The sequence below is a fragment of the Anopheles funestus genome, chromosome 2RL (assembly GCF_943734845.2).
Source record: "Anopheles funestus chromosome 2RL, idAnoFuneDA-416_04, whole genome shotgun sequence".
Classification (NCBI taxonomy): Eukaryota; Metazoa; Arthropoda; class Insecta; order Diptera; family Culicidae; genus Anopheles; species Anopheles funestus.
This window is the reverse complement of record NC_064598.1, coordinates 26,094,496-26,109,172: the sequence shown is the minus strand read 5'-3', so window position 1 is coordinate 26,109,172 and position 14,677 is coordinate 26,094,496. Positions and strand designations below refer to the sequence as shown.

The 14,677-nt window shown below is 43.0% G+C and overlaps 2 protein-coding genes across 2 annotated transcripts in view; both read right to left on the bottom strand.

Annotated features, from left to right (window-relative positions):
- LOC125765276 (uncharacterized) overlaps nucleotides 1-7,944 on the bottom strand; it is a 45,612-nt gene extending 37,668 nt beyond the window's left edge. The window contains exon 1 of the mRNA XM_049430224.1: nucleotides 7,770-7,944. Within this exon, the coding sequence (XP_049286181.1) occupies nucleotides 7,770-7,944 (175 nt within the window). The remainder of the gene's footprint in view (nucleotides 1-7,769) is intronic.
- A 1,391-nt stretch (nucleotides 7,945-9,335) lies between these two features.
- Nucleotides 9,336-14,677, bottom strand: part of LOC125765320 (helix-loop-helix protein delilah) — a 29,629-nt gene continuing 24,287 nt past the window's right edge. The window contains exon 3 of the mRNA XM_049430333.1: nucleotides 9,336-14,033. Within this exon, the coding sequence (XP_049286290.1) occupies nucleotides 12,660-13,994 (1,335 nt within the window). The 5' untranslated portion in view covers nucleotides 13,995-14,033 and the 3' untranslated portion in view covers nucleotides 9,336-12,659. The remainder of the gene's footprint in view (nucleotides 14,034-14,677) is intronic.

Below are 14,677 nucleotides of genomic sequence, written 5' to 3'. Positions count from 1 at the left end.
GATTTGTGTGTCTTTTTAGTGCCACCATACACCCTTTCGAGAGGGGGGTTTTGTTTGGTTTGCGTGTGGTTATTGCCGCGGTACGGAGGGTGTATTTTATTGCATCGCGTCACAATGGAGGCGCCATATAACATTGTAAGCAATTGTGATGCAAAAAAAAACCCTCCGCGAGAGAGATCTTCGACCTTCTCTCCCTTTTTGCATGGGTTTGATACTGGTTCAACACAGCAAACTGCATCGATCTGAGGATTTGGAAGGGGTCAAGCTGAGTGGAAAGTGCACTACACAAACATAAATAAACAATATCGATCAATGGCGGTTTATGCGGTACGCTGGCATTGCGCTGCCCATGCAACAACGGCTGCATGCCGAGTGTAATTTATTTCCGAGCTAATGGATCCAGTTACAAGCATTTAATTGCTTTGGCTAACTCTACCCGATCTGTTCGGGACGAGAAACCATCGTACCGATACTGCTATCGCCGCAAAAAAAAGATATAGAGCACCAAGTGCACAAGGGTAAAATGTGTCTGATTGCATCTTGGAGGACCTGCCGCATTTACGCTTCTCGAAGAAAACAAAAACCCAGAAGTGTGGAAGCAAGCAACAAAGCATACACATTGCAATATCGCTTCAAGGATTCACCGATAGAGGGACTCACCCTTGCGGGGTAAAACTGTAGGAGGTCATTCGGCGACTAACCTAACTTCGTAAAGAACCCGTTTTTAACACACTAATTGGCCCAATCAATTTCGCCGGCGTCCGGTATCGGCTAAAAGGTAACTTTTTCTTGTCCATCCTACACACCAACCGTTCCAGCACACGCCAACGTGTATGCAAATTTTCGGTACAGTTCGGTATCTTCTCTATCGGTTTGTTCGCTCCCGGCAGGACTGCCGATGGAATGATTAGGCTCGCTTTATACGAATCCTCTGGCCGCGGGTTCAGTTTTTGGTCCAATTACCATCCGCCTACGAGCCGTTTTACATCGCCAACTCCAAAACCATGCCGGTGGCGTTGTGCTGGAACTCGCGCAATTCAGTAGGGTAAAAAACCCCAAATGTCCGGTAGCTGACACGGTAGCTCTTATGAGGTTTGAAAGAGGCTCCTGACGATCAATGGCCCGGTACCGTTGTAGCACGTAGAAGCACATGAATCATTTTGTAGTGTGCTACTAATTGGTGATAACGATCGATCGATCCATCGAGCCCTCGTCAGCTTCTGTAGCATTCGAGACGATACCGTATCCGTAGTTTTGCCTTTGATGGACGGTTGCTAGCCGTTGCCGGTTGGGAGTTTTTGTTATCCAGCTGTCCCGGTTGAATCTGTTGCCTCCGGGCGAATCGATGTATCATCGTCGTAGGATGATCCATTTGGTGGGAAAAATAGCTACCGAGATAAGATAGATCAGCGCACGGTAATGCTCAATGACTGTTTGGCCTATTGGGATAACGCAGGGCGCAAATGCGTAGTGTACGGTTAGTAGATAAGATTTGTGGAGAGATCGTTTTTTCCTTTCTTCGATCGAATCATAGGAAATGTATAACGTCTGACATGTCGTTGTTAGCGTTACCCCCGTTAGGGTTAGGATGGATGATCGTCCAGTGGCAGCAGAGTGATGGAGTGTCGATAGGACGATATCTCCCGGGGTGTAAAAGTCGATGCCTGCTGGTGTGATTGATGACATCTTGCCGATCATGATGGGCTGAAGGATGATCATCGATTATTTTTTGCTCTGTTTACTTGTGCACCGCATCGGAAAACGGTAAAGAGCTGTATTGTTATTTAGAAGCAGAAATTAATAGAAATAATATGTTTTATCCATTGTGAAAGTTATGAACTAAATACAAATATATCAGTACAAATGCATTAGTTCTTCTTTTTTCTAAGGGTTTTTTATATTGTTTTGAATATTCAAAACCATTTATTTCCAAACCAAACGTTCCGTAAGGCATAATAACTTAATTTTCTTCTGCATCTTATATCCTGATGTTGCACTTTCACGTTACCTTTGCTTTTAAGTGCCAACATGCTGTAAAGCAGAATAACTATATGAACCGGTCTAATTATTGTAATAAAACCAACAATTTCCATTAGCTGGAACGTTTATAGCTACACCAGAAATCGTTGCTAAGCCGGTAGAATCGTGGATCAGCGGTCTGATGAACAGTGAAGGGATGGATTGAATTAAATCATAACCTCACCTTTCGATATTTGTTGCTTCGTGGCATGGTGGCATGAATCATCGCCAACATCGTTCTGCGGAACGCGAGGGGACATGTGGAAGGTCCACACCAATCACGCCGATTAGGCTGGGACGGGGAGTCCCTGAGCGGCCCGCCTGTGTATGTGTCGTTATTCAAATTGACGGACGTATGGCGGCGGGATTTATGGGCCATATTGAACCCCCCTCTTCCCTTGTGCGAACCGTAGGCACATTTGAAAATCATCCCATAAAAGGTGATTTAGCGAACCCCGGGCCAGCGACACGGAACCGGTACCCAAGCCCAACATGTCCGTTTGGGGTGGCCCAGTTCGTATGGCCGATGGGGGAATAATTCGCGTGGTGAACGGATGGTAAATGCATTTTCTTCAGGATGCCCTGATGTGTTGTAATATGCCCATAATGCACCACCAAAACGGCACTGACGGAATTGTTCCTTACCGGTGTGGTACCACGTACCGCTTCGTCCTAAGTGAAGCAGTTTTTTTATGTGGGGGTCGTCGTTTTGGCGCCCGTTTAAATCCTAACCGGTACACCGACATAACAGTTTCATTTTTGACCGTTTTACGGCTGGGAACTTCTGACCATCGAGGTTTTAGCACGCGGGCGGACATTATGAAGGACTTTTATGGTCATCTGGGGTGAGTACGCGTGGCCACTACTACCACACACGAGCACTTTGCGAGCGGTTTCGGTGAAGGAGTGAATATTCATTACATTCAGGCGGTGTCGTTCGCGAGCAGGTTTTTGACCATCGTTCTGGTGCTAATAAACGAGGGTGCCGTTTTAAGTACAGCAACAGGGAAGGTGCTTGAGTACTCCTCCGCCATGGTTTGAGCGTTGCATCGGTCAATAAATTATAATAAAAGTTTTCCTCACTCCGTAAATTGGCGCCTCTATCGTCGGCAAACTGTTTGGATTTGTGGCCCACGTGAGTGTGCGTACGCGTGGCAATTGATGCCCTTGGGGGGGAGGGTGGTAAACAGTCATATGAAAAAAAAAACACAAAACAAAAGGAGTGTCCAGCGGTGAAGGTTGGAGGCCCGCGTACGAACGGGGAATGGTACAAATAAAATGGCAGCAGTGCCCAACATGAAATTATGGAAATTGACTTTTTATTGCTTCATTCAAATGGGAAAACTTGTTGAATATATAAATTATTTATTACCGGAGAGGTGGTAGGTGGTTGTGGTGCGGTTTTGTGCAAAAAAGGATTCCAATCTTCTGGTGAATGGTTTTTGTGTTTGCCGGAAGAGGCTCAGCTCTGGGACGGGATGGGAAACGCACTCTTTATCCATTCTGGGCAGCGCCGGTTGAACTGATTTGGTTGCGCCCGGCGGACCCCTTATTTGGGTACATATTTAGGAGTTAATTTGTCGATAATCATGCTCGTTCGATTCGTTTTTCCTTCGCGGTTCAGGTTTTGCGTTAAAGTCAAAGATCATACAATGCTTAGCTGGTCGGGTGATTCGTTAGGCCCTAGTGCCGGAGAACGTTAATGCACCCTGAGTGCACTTTCGGTGTGATTGCGAACTTATGGCATAATAACTAGTCCTAGTGTATGACTCTCATTAGCCATATTTATTGCTATGTTTCCATTATTTATACACTAATGTGTGTGGTTGAGGGCCGAACAGCAAGATGAATAGATTTAGTTTCAGAAAATGGATATAAATGTGTATGAGAAATTTTCATTTTTTTGTACAATCGCTATAATATAAACAAAAGTCTTATTCACGTTTTATAGTACAAAGCTGTTTAATAAGAAAGAATGTAAATAAATTCATCACCTTCAACAAGGGTTGGAGTATTGTAATTGAGTTATAATTCCGCACCGTATAATCCAGCAAATTGAGTGTAAATTTTTCCCTGTAGATAGAAATTAAGCTCGGAACGAGTCTCGGAACAAATTGCATCGTCGTCTTGCTCGCCATGCACTAAACGTTGCATGCACGCTCTAAAAGGATTTGCCTATTCACTTGATCGTTCCATTACACGGCATCGGGGCATGGGAAGATTCTGAACGCTAGACGCGGTAGACCTTTTATAGTAATGGAATTGTGTTTGCAATAATTAAAACATTTTACTCAAGCTAAGCCGGTGGATTGGCGTTCGAGGAGCTGAAGGTTTTATCCTTCGCTGAGACAGGGGTGCGTTACCCCTGAAGGAAGTGCATCGCCTAAGCGTATGCTTATCCGTTTCTCTTACACTGCCCAAGTGCAAACCCGGTTCGATACCGTCAGACATTCAGAAGCCAGCTCACTTGCCAGCCGTATGTCAGATTGTGCCAATAAAATGTATGATTAGTGTATGGCCGGCTAATGGATCCAGACGCATTTGTGGCATCTCGACACTATCTGGACCCAACCACCGGGTGTCGGTTTAGTGGTGGGCCAATATGAAATCGGAGACACACAGGAAAAAAACAGTGGACAAGCTGGTGTGAAAGTGAACGTATTCCCTTTAAACTGGAGAACTCGCTAAAGATAACACGTGTTAACACTCGCCTGGATGAACCGTTCGGCGTTGTCGTTCGCTGCCGAGGTAAGGTGAGAAATTCTTTGTAAGATTATCGCAAGAAGCTAGCAAACATTTTAACTACTTTAGATTTGGGTTGACGTGCTGTTGCACAGCGGCAGGACGGTTTTTTTCTTGGTACGGATTGTTGAGCTGTTTCACGCTGGTAAAACCCGTTAAAAGAATCATAATTGGGGGAGCGAAAAGACAGCAACAAAAAACACAACGGTGAAGCCCTTGATAGAGGGTGTTAAATTAGGTGATAAATAGTCGTAAACTTTGGAGAAAATGTTTATTACGTAAACATGTTTCCCGTCGTACGGTTATAGTGTTTGGTGTGTTAAACGTTTTTAAGTTTTATTTTACAAATCGCGTGATTGTTGAGACATAAAACTGAACGTTGACTCAAAATATGGTCAATATTTTGGGGCAGGATAGTATGAAGTAGAGAGTTTTAATTTAAAAACAAATTGCCCGGATAAAGTTTACGTTTCCACCTTGTCAATAATATTATTTTCATGCCTCAAATTACATACACTTGTGCTTTAATTCATTTTCTTCGAAAAATTGTTTACTCATGGTTGACATTTTTCCAACATACGCTTTTGCATCAAGTTCTTTTGGTGGCGCCTTCGACTCAGACACTCCCCTAGACACTTTCGGACGCGCCGCTTTACGGCACGAGTTGCTCCTCGAGATTCCCAGGGGTCAGTCGTGTTTGTCGATGTCTCACGAATTTCTTGTCCCAGCTGCCCATCATAACGACGCAACACCACCAGCGATGGTGCAGTATGGACGAATTTGGCGTGTGTGTGTCTTTGCCAAAGTATCTTCGCTTCGTGCTAAAGTCTTCACATCGGCACCTCCTACGACGCAATACCACCATTAGGTTGGCTTTGGCACCTAGCTCTGACAGTCCGGCGGTTCCCTCTTCGGTGGTAAGAGCCACACATGGTAAATGGCCATTTCGGTTGGAAATCTAAAACAAACAAAACAAAAAAAGCTTCCAGCCGCACCAAAACGTGAAGGCCAGTGTAATGTCGTAGCTCTGGTTTAAGTTCGATTGCATTCGCGTGTGCACATGAACTACGGGATCCGTTAAGGAATTAATCATAGGCGTCGGAGCGGCGTTTGTAATCGTTCTTTTATTTCTTCTGCTAACTCGTGGTCCAAACACCACCGAGTAAGCTGTTGCTGCACTTTGTCAACCCTCAAAAGGGTGCATCGAACGTAACACGTCGTCGGATCACGATCTTGATCCGAATACACACAACAACGAACAGAAAAACTCAACCCGACAAAAAGGCGCGCAAAAAAAAATTCGAAAAACTTGCCGCCCGCAATCGTAATCGGTTTAATTTTAATATTAAATTCTATGCAAATATTCTTCTGTGTAGCCGCACCAAAACGAAACACCGACGGCGACAACTTCTTCACCAGCCGTGGAAACTAAGATTTTCGACAAATGGAAGGATGCAGTTGTGCTGCTTTTTTTTCTTTCTTCCAAACCAAATATAGACGGAAATGGACGGTTTGAGCGGCTTTCTACCCGTTTTGTAACCGAGATGTGGATTGTTTTTCAGTTTTTTTTTGCACCCAATCACGAGCCAATTGATTATTCAGTAGGTACCAGACTGGTGCGAAATCGAATTTAGTATCCTGCTTCGCGGTACATGTACAACAGTGGGTGCGAAAGGAAAATTCGATCCATTTCCATTCCGGGCGACATCCAGGTTGAGAAATGATCGTGCGGAGTAGACAAATCGTGCTCAATCGGGTGACGTTCTCACCTTTGCACCCGTGGGTAGTGGGTAGCATTTAATTCCCAAGGAGCAGTAATAGCTTCGTACCGGTTGGTCAGTTAGCGGCTTTGGTGGTTTATTAATTGAGATGTTTTTTTTTCGCTTCCCCCCTTTTTACTTGTGGGTGACATTTCAGCTTAGGCGATCGGTCGTGAGGCTGAGGTTATAATCGGGCGGTATCGAGTGTCATTCGTTTGAGGCGGGTTTAGGCGGTATTTGAAACACATTTAATGCTCACCGCAATTGGCAGTGAACCTGGCCAGTGCGTAAGGCTGGTAGCCGGTGGGATGGATTAGGTTTCCCGCAACGTGGTTGTGACCTTTCACGAAATGGGAACTATTTTGCACTGGGTGATAAATCTTGGTATAATCGCTTATTATATGATAAATGTGTCTTTTTTTATTACTTTCTTAAATATTTGTCACGGTAAGCAAGACTGTTAGTTTGTATAAATTTATAGAATGTATTCTTATTATTTAAAAACAGAATTCCGATACCTCATGGTAAATATAAATAGAAAAGACTATGCTTTCGATGGCTATAGACCACAATTAAATATTTTTAATTCATATAAAAGCTAAGTGGTAGATGTATGTTTGGAACGCTCAATTTTCAGCTATATTTGTTAGAAATAACAATTTAGAAATAAAATTAAACAGTAAAAAGAAATATTTCGCCATTTAAAGGAATGTTTTAAAAAATGACAAAGAATGACAAAAATAATTTCAAAATTAAATAGCCTATTTGATATTGAAATAAAAGTGTTAAGAAGGAAATTGTTTTTAAAATTTTATTTTCGGTTATACTTTTATCAAGACTATTGAATTTTATTCATAAATTATCGAAAAAAGAGCAGAAGAGCTAGAAATTTATAGAAGGTAAAACAATTTTCTCAAGAAGGGTAATGAACTCAATAGTGTATGCAGAAGCTACAACCAGAACAACAACATTGATTACGATCGGTTGCGATCTGTTTGTGACGCGCCCGGATTGCTGTTCACCCAGGGAACCCCACGGAAGCGTTTTAAGCTCTGTACGCACCCGTACATGCGTGCGGACCGAAACATAAGAAAAGCAGCACCATGGAGGGGAGGGAATCTTAAGAGGAAGTACATAAATTGTTGCATTGTGTTCAACCATGTGAAACATTGCCAATGTTGATTGATCCTGGATCGTTTGAAGTGATCGCTTTCCACCACCAGCGACCGAGCATTGGTTGCCCGTTACCGTTCGGTTCGAAGTCATTCTTCGACACTCCCTGTTGTTTGTGGCTTTGGCGCACCATAATGCTCCCGAGCGCAGTGTCGCCACCCGAGCGGGCTCTGCGGGCGGTGAACCGCATCGAAGGGCGCGACCGCTGTGTGGCGAATTCTTGCACCGACAATGGTACCGTCGTCGTCATGATCGGCCAGCATCAAGGTACGAGCTTTGCGTGCGGTTATTGAATTATTTATAACATTATGGAACGATGAACGCGATGCGAATGGATTGAATATGAACCATCCTTGGATGGTGGGGGAGAACAACCGAGTGGGTGTCGGGAGGTTGGAAACTGAATTATGCGCTGGGAAAACGCAACTTGAACGATCGAACAATAGGATAAGATATTATACCAATCTTAGCGAAGAGGCGCACCAGAAATGTGAGCATAAGCGAGCAAATCAAGTTGAAATCATGGACGATCTGTAAGAATAATAAATTATGCTTATATTTCTTTAAAGTTTTATTTTGGTTTTAATTCCATTCATGTATCTGGCCTTAAATTGATATATGTTTTTATTTGTTAAATCCTAAAAGCATTCTGCATGGTTTCTTTTATTGATATAAAACTATAACAAATATTTTGCAACACATAAAAAGGAAACTACTTTGACCATAGTAAAATGCCGTACCCGTCGTTCATACAATCTGGAAAATACATTCCTCAAATATGTCACATGACATACTTTGCAGGCCGGGAATAGTTCACACACAAAAGATGGATCGGTGCCTTATTGGACGAAATTCCAGAGAAACCTTTAGCGGGCACCGGGAATTGATCGTACGGCGAAACTCGACCGTCGAATGCATTTGTACTGTGACTCGTTTCCTTCATTCCAGCATGCAGCAGCAGCACGGTGCACGCTAGCATCCAATTAGGGAAACCATGAAACAACATCGCACACCAACATTCGCACGGGAACGAGTTTTCCCGCGCGCATAAACTTCATCAATATTCTGAGCGAGACGTCTTTCGCTTACGGTTCACGCATTTCTAGCATCGCGCACCGGTCACATGGCGGTGAAGTTGATCGGTTTGAAGTATGTCCAAAACCAAACAAATACGGCAAAACGATGGCAAAACGGTTGGGCAGCAAACCAGGAATTGTGTGTGTTTTCCCATCGATTTGCTACCGAGGGGGGCTTCTTGAAAATCAGCAGCAGAATTCCAGTTTTTCCGCTCAGAGCTTTGGTGCAGCATCAGCGGAATCGATTTGACGGGATTGCATTTGGCAACAGGGAAGGTAAGCAGTAAACAGGCTGCTATCAGCGATGACGAATCAAACAAGTTGTTTGATTTGAACTGCGTTACCTAAAATAATAAGAAGCTTTTCCTTTACGGCAGCATGTTGAGGACAAGGTGGATCGAGGATTTCTGACGAACAACAACAAAAAAGCAAGCGTGAGAACAGTTTTGATCGATGTGGTGCAATAGTTAGGTGGAACAGTTCAACAACTTTCAATACTTACATTATTTGTTTTAATAATCAAATTTTCTTTCAATTTTCAATGAACAATTAATCAATATCGCGATAGAATTTATATAAAACATGTGATTTTTACTACTTTTCAACTCTTACTTATCATGCAATTGTGAAGGACACAATCATACTAGGACATTGCTTAACTCTTCTGTACAAAGGTGTACCAGCTGTAACTACGATGATCTTTACAATTTGCTAGCAAAAAAAAGCGTGGATCTTTTTTTTTCTACTGATAAGCCTAGCCTTTATACATAGGAAATCCGAAACAAAAACAAAAAGGCTGGCCATTTTGTGTGGTACTTAACAACTAGTAAAAACTAGACCTTTACACGCTCATGGCTGTTTACTTATGATTAAATGCCGTTTGCAACAATACATGCTACTAACAGTGATTGAGAGCGATGTGAAGATAATACATGGAAAAGAAAGAAACATTACGATCTAGCTTAAATAGTATCTTATAGTTTTTTTTTACAATGTGTATTTTGTTTCACTTTATCATCTCTGGAATGTGCCCGTATGGAAGCTGAATAGAATCGTGTTAAAGATAAAATTAAATAGCGTATGGGTAAGTTCGTTTCCTGCATGACTTCCGTAGCTGGTTACGATATTTCATTTTGCGTTTCTGTTGAGTGATGAATAGCTTATATTTCAAGATAGTTTAATTTTTTGCTCTTCAAATGGGATGAATTGAAGTCTTCGAATGGGATTTCCAAGGTTTTTTATTTTATTCGTGTAGAACAGCCTGGCTTTATTGATAATTTGCAAGAAATTGACTTTAAACTATTTTCGTTTTCCTGAACTATCGTTTAGCGTTTTGTTTAATGACTTTTATACTTCGTGATATTGACTGCATTAGTTAACTGCAAGTCTATTTTCAAGCATATTCTCAAGCATAATGTACTAGAAGTAAAAGGAAACCCCAATATTCAGTAGGCACTTTGTATCAACTTCATAAAAAATAATGGCCATGCTATAATGCACATTAAAAAAGGTTGCAAACAAAAACACTTTCCGCTTGAATTTGATATGCATAAACCAACAATTCATGGTTTCTCCTGGTACCTCATGCTTATGAGCGAAGTCTGTTTGCGGTAAGATGACCAAATCCGTACGCTCTCTCGTCTGGTGAAAGGTTGAAAATGGCAAATCTTGAAGATTGACTTTATGATAATACAATCTTGGTGCTGTTTGGCGCAACATTGAGCTACCGATTCGGCTACCAACAGTGCAGACTGTCCAGGATAGGCAGATAATCGAGGTCCGGTCGCATGCACGCTTCAAGTTGCGGACATTACATTCGAGGTAAGGAAATTGACTAAGTGGTTGGTTATGAAGAAACGGGTTGGTTTTGATGAAATGAAATTACGATTGCGATTTTATTGATTTATAAGGAAACCAGTGAAAAGACGTAATGAATCAGATCAAAATCTCGAGAAAAAAAAGTATTCCACAAGGTTAATAAAACGAACCACAAATTCCCGCTTGTGCACAATGGCGGTTGTTTACGTACGTACATTAAACGTACGATAGTTTTGTTCGGTAGCAGGTTGGCACCATTTTATGCGGCAAACAGACGCCAAGTAACAGGTGCTTGGTCAGTGTAACGTTCCGCTTCGTTACGCTTCAGTAAATGCAGTTAGTAACGCCTACCCACGTGCTGACAGCGTTCGCAACACGTTCCATTCTCTGTTGAGTTGTACGGAGCAGTTTGCAGTTTCTGCTATTAATCATCACATAGCGCTAGCATCGTAGGGCGAGATTGTCCGCCGTACAATTGCCTTCGGAAGTGATGTGGAAAAACGGAACAAAAAAAAATCAAAACAAACCCCAGCGGATCTACCTTATATCCAACCGCAATTGGCACGTTGCAGTTTTGCTAATGATACAGGGTGGGAGGAAATTTAACCCCCCTGTAGGGATAGTTCAGAATTGTGGGGGTGGCTATCCCTTCCAATGGCACTCCTAGATGCAGGTGGGTATAAGAAATAGGTAAAGCGGTAACTATTCCGTCGTGGCTGGTCAACTACGGGCCGAACCGTTGACGACAATGTGCTTCCACGTGCTAAGATGCATTATGCAACGGTATGTGCAATCGGCATTCGACGCCAGGCGAAACGTCGTGCACAGGGTACAAGCGGTGGAAGTTATGCATAAAGTATAACGAACGAATTGAAATGCTAGCAGATCCAAAAATGGTACCATAACTGGCTGGAAATGGAGTCATCGCGATAAGCCATAAAGTATGGGGTGTAAACGGGGATTAATGTGTGTGATTTATATGGATTGTTCTAAGCCGTAGCGAAACATGCACAATAGAGGAGATAGAATATTTCATTGTGGGAATTGTGTCTGGGTGTTTGATTTGTTGCATTAAATTTAACGGGCTCCAATTTGGCAAGCAATACTGATCCAATTAGACTGTGTTTGTGTTTTTTTTCTCTAATGTCAGTAGCTATATATCTGATGCTGAATAACAATGCCAATGTCGTGAGTAGCACCTTTTATACTATGCCAAATCTTCAACAAGCAAGAATCTGAAGAGTGGAAACAGATTTGAGATAAGTGACAAGAATAAATTCATATTATCGGTTTGGCAATGAACGACAATCCATTTAAACATGATCGATGGCGTTTCGTACGAAAGGATGATCATCGCATGCAAAAAAGCACCCACTGTTGGTGTGGCAATAAATCAACCTGAACTCATCTTCAAGCGGCACGACAAAAGGAATGTGACAAATAGCCTATTAAGATCTATTATGATTGCTTTAAATCGTGAATTTGCATGCACAAATGTGTGCGGAAGTGATCCAACTCGTGACGGATTAGTGGCGTTTGTAAAAAGCATGCTTCGTGATCTAATTCAAATGAAGGTGAAATTTTTTTTATTATGCATAGGTGGAAGCCACATTGCTTTGTGATTGTTTCTACTTCATCCCTCTCTTGAGTCTGTATATGAAATTAATTAAATAAAAAAAACAAAGTCCATCAAAGCGTTTAGGGGAATTTTTGTCCAAAAACGAAACAGAAGGTAGATAAGAAAATGAAAAAAAATCATGGCAAATGGCTTTATATGGAAGTCACGGTAAGCTTGCGCCGGACGTTTCTAAAATAATTCGACCACGCGGCAAGTTTCGTTCGCTCAATACAGCGACGCTGGTCCATCGAGTGCCGTGATCGTTAATATCCGGGCGCCGGGCGGTTGCTTTTTCCTAACTAATATGACACGGTGAGAATAAATTACTGGGACTTTCATTGACACTTGGGCTACCCTAAACCTACATACAATCGTCTAAATAAACAAAATATGAACAAAACGGGAACTTGGTGAAGAATTTCCATTGGGTCGTCGGGCGACCTTCAGACCGGGTTATAGATACAGCTCGAGTGCCGTCTGCTCGTTGAAGCCGGTATGCAGCAGATCGTTGAATGGGTTCAACGAATCGAGATGGCTAAGGGGGCTCAGACACGGTTCGGACAGTTGTAACGAATCAGCGTCCGATTCTAGGAACAATCCAAACTCTAGACCATCGTTCGGCACCACCGACTGACTGTTGGTGCAGGCAAAGTTGTGGGATTTAAGTACGCCCGGTCCAACACCGGCGGTCAGTGGGCTAAGACACGGTTCGGATAGTATGAGTGAGTCGTTATCCGACTCGAGCACCGAGCTTAGATCTACATCCATTCCGAGTGGATCCGGACGGGTAGGGTCCGGTAGTAAACTGGGCGCCGTTAGCTGAATATTATCGTCTATCTTTTCCAACGTTGGTGAATTTCTGGTAGCCTTACGCCCATTGCTTCCAGCCGTTCCCCGTGATCTGGAGTTGTTCGGGGTGGAACTCGGTGGTGTCGATTTCTTGGTGCGACCGCTGCTGGACGTGGTTGCCCGTTTATTGGACGATCGCTTCCGAGGATTGGTGGATGAGGTGGTGCTGGATTGTTGCGAGTTGTTTTTGGAAGATGCTGACGTAGGTTTAGGATCGATGGGAAGTCGTGCCGGTGATACGGCGGGTGAGGATGAGATGTATCCGGGAGTGCCTGTCGGGTATCCACCTTCCAACAGCAGCAAACCCTTTTGCATCACTTCCCGTTCTATCTCGTTGTGGTTAATCATATCCAGGTCGTTGTTGTTTTCGAGTGTTCCGGTAGTTCCGTGAAGCATATCGCTCAATATCCGAATGTACTTCATCGCCAGTCGCAAGGTGGTAATCTTGGTAAGCTTTTCACTCGATGCCGCACTTCCCGAACACTGAGGAGAACTAACGGGGGAACTAGTACCACTCGTTCCAGCCACCGCTACCGGTACAGCTCGTCGCAGATTTTCGAACGCACTGTTGATCTCTCGCATACGGCTACGCTCCCGTGCATTGGCCGTTTTCCGCCGGTACTTGCTGAGGGGGGCCGCTTTGGGTTTCGGTTTTTCCTTTGGCGTCGCCTTCTCCTTGGTTGTGGTCGTGGTTTTACTAACATTTGCAATCTCCTGTGTGGTACGACGCGATTGCCTTTGACGGAGGGAATACTTTTCATCCTTCTTGATTTCGGACACGAGCGATCCGGCCCCGTCTGCTGCCATCGAAAGACTGATATAACTGCTACCGTTGTGGTTATTATTTGCATCCGCCATCGACGCTTCCATCGATGGCTGCTGATTGAAGGTGATCGCACTGATCGACTCGATGTTGTTGTGACGCATCGTGATCCGCATGCAATACGTATTTCCTTTTTGTGGCCGAAGAAATGTTTTCTGTAACAGAAATGAAAAGATGTCATTAGAAAAACTCCAAATGTACGACAAATAGTCCATAAAAACATAAATCTTGCAGGAGATAGGTGGCTTTAATTCAAATAATTTTCAAGCCTAATATTGTGAAACAGTGAACCAAAGCTGTTCATTTCATTTTACCAAGAATATTTCCAGTTGAGTTCTGAGAACAATTTTACGTTGAATGTTGTAATAAAACATGCAAGACATTCCGCAAACCTATCGGGTTCTCGTTGTGTTTGGCATATAATAAATGAATTTTGAAGAATAAAGAACCTTCATCACAAAACAAAAATTTGAAACCCATTTTTTCCTTCTAACAATCGATTTGAAGCTATTTTGAAAAAGGGCTCCATTGTATGGTGTATTCAAATTCTTCTCCCTAACGTCCGCCACATCCTGTGACGCCAATGCCGTAGCCCTTGCTTGACAAATGGGTTTCTCCCGTACCGTTCAGTAAAAACGTTCGATCTGAGCAACTTGTAAATCATCAGTAACAATTGCCGTTTCTTAATCCGGTTGCCGCTGGAAGCTGTTTTTTGTTGTCTTTTCTTATCCACCCTACCGTACTATGAATACTTTCTCGTGATGAATTATGAAGCCATGGAAAGGGGTTACGTAGCTGC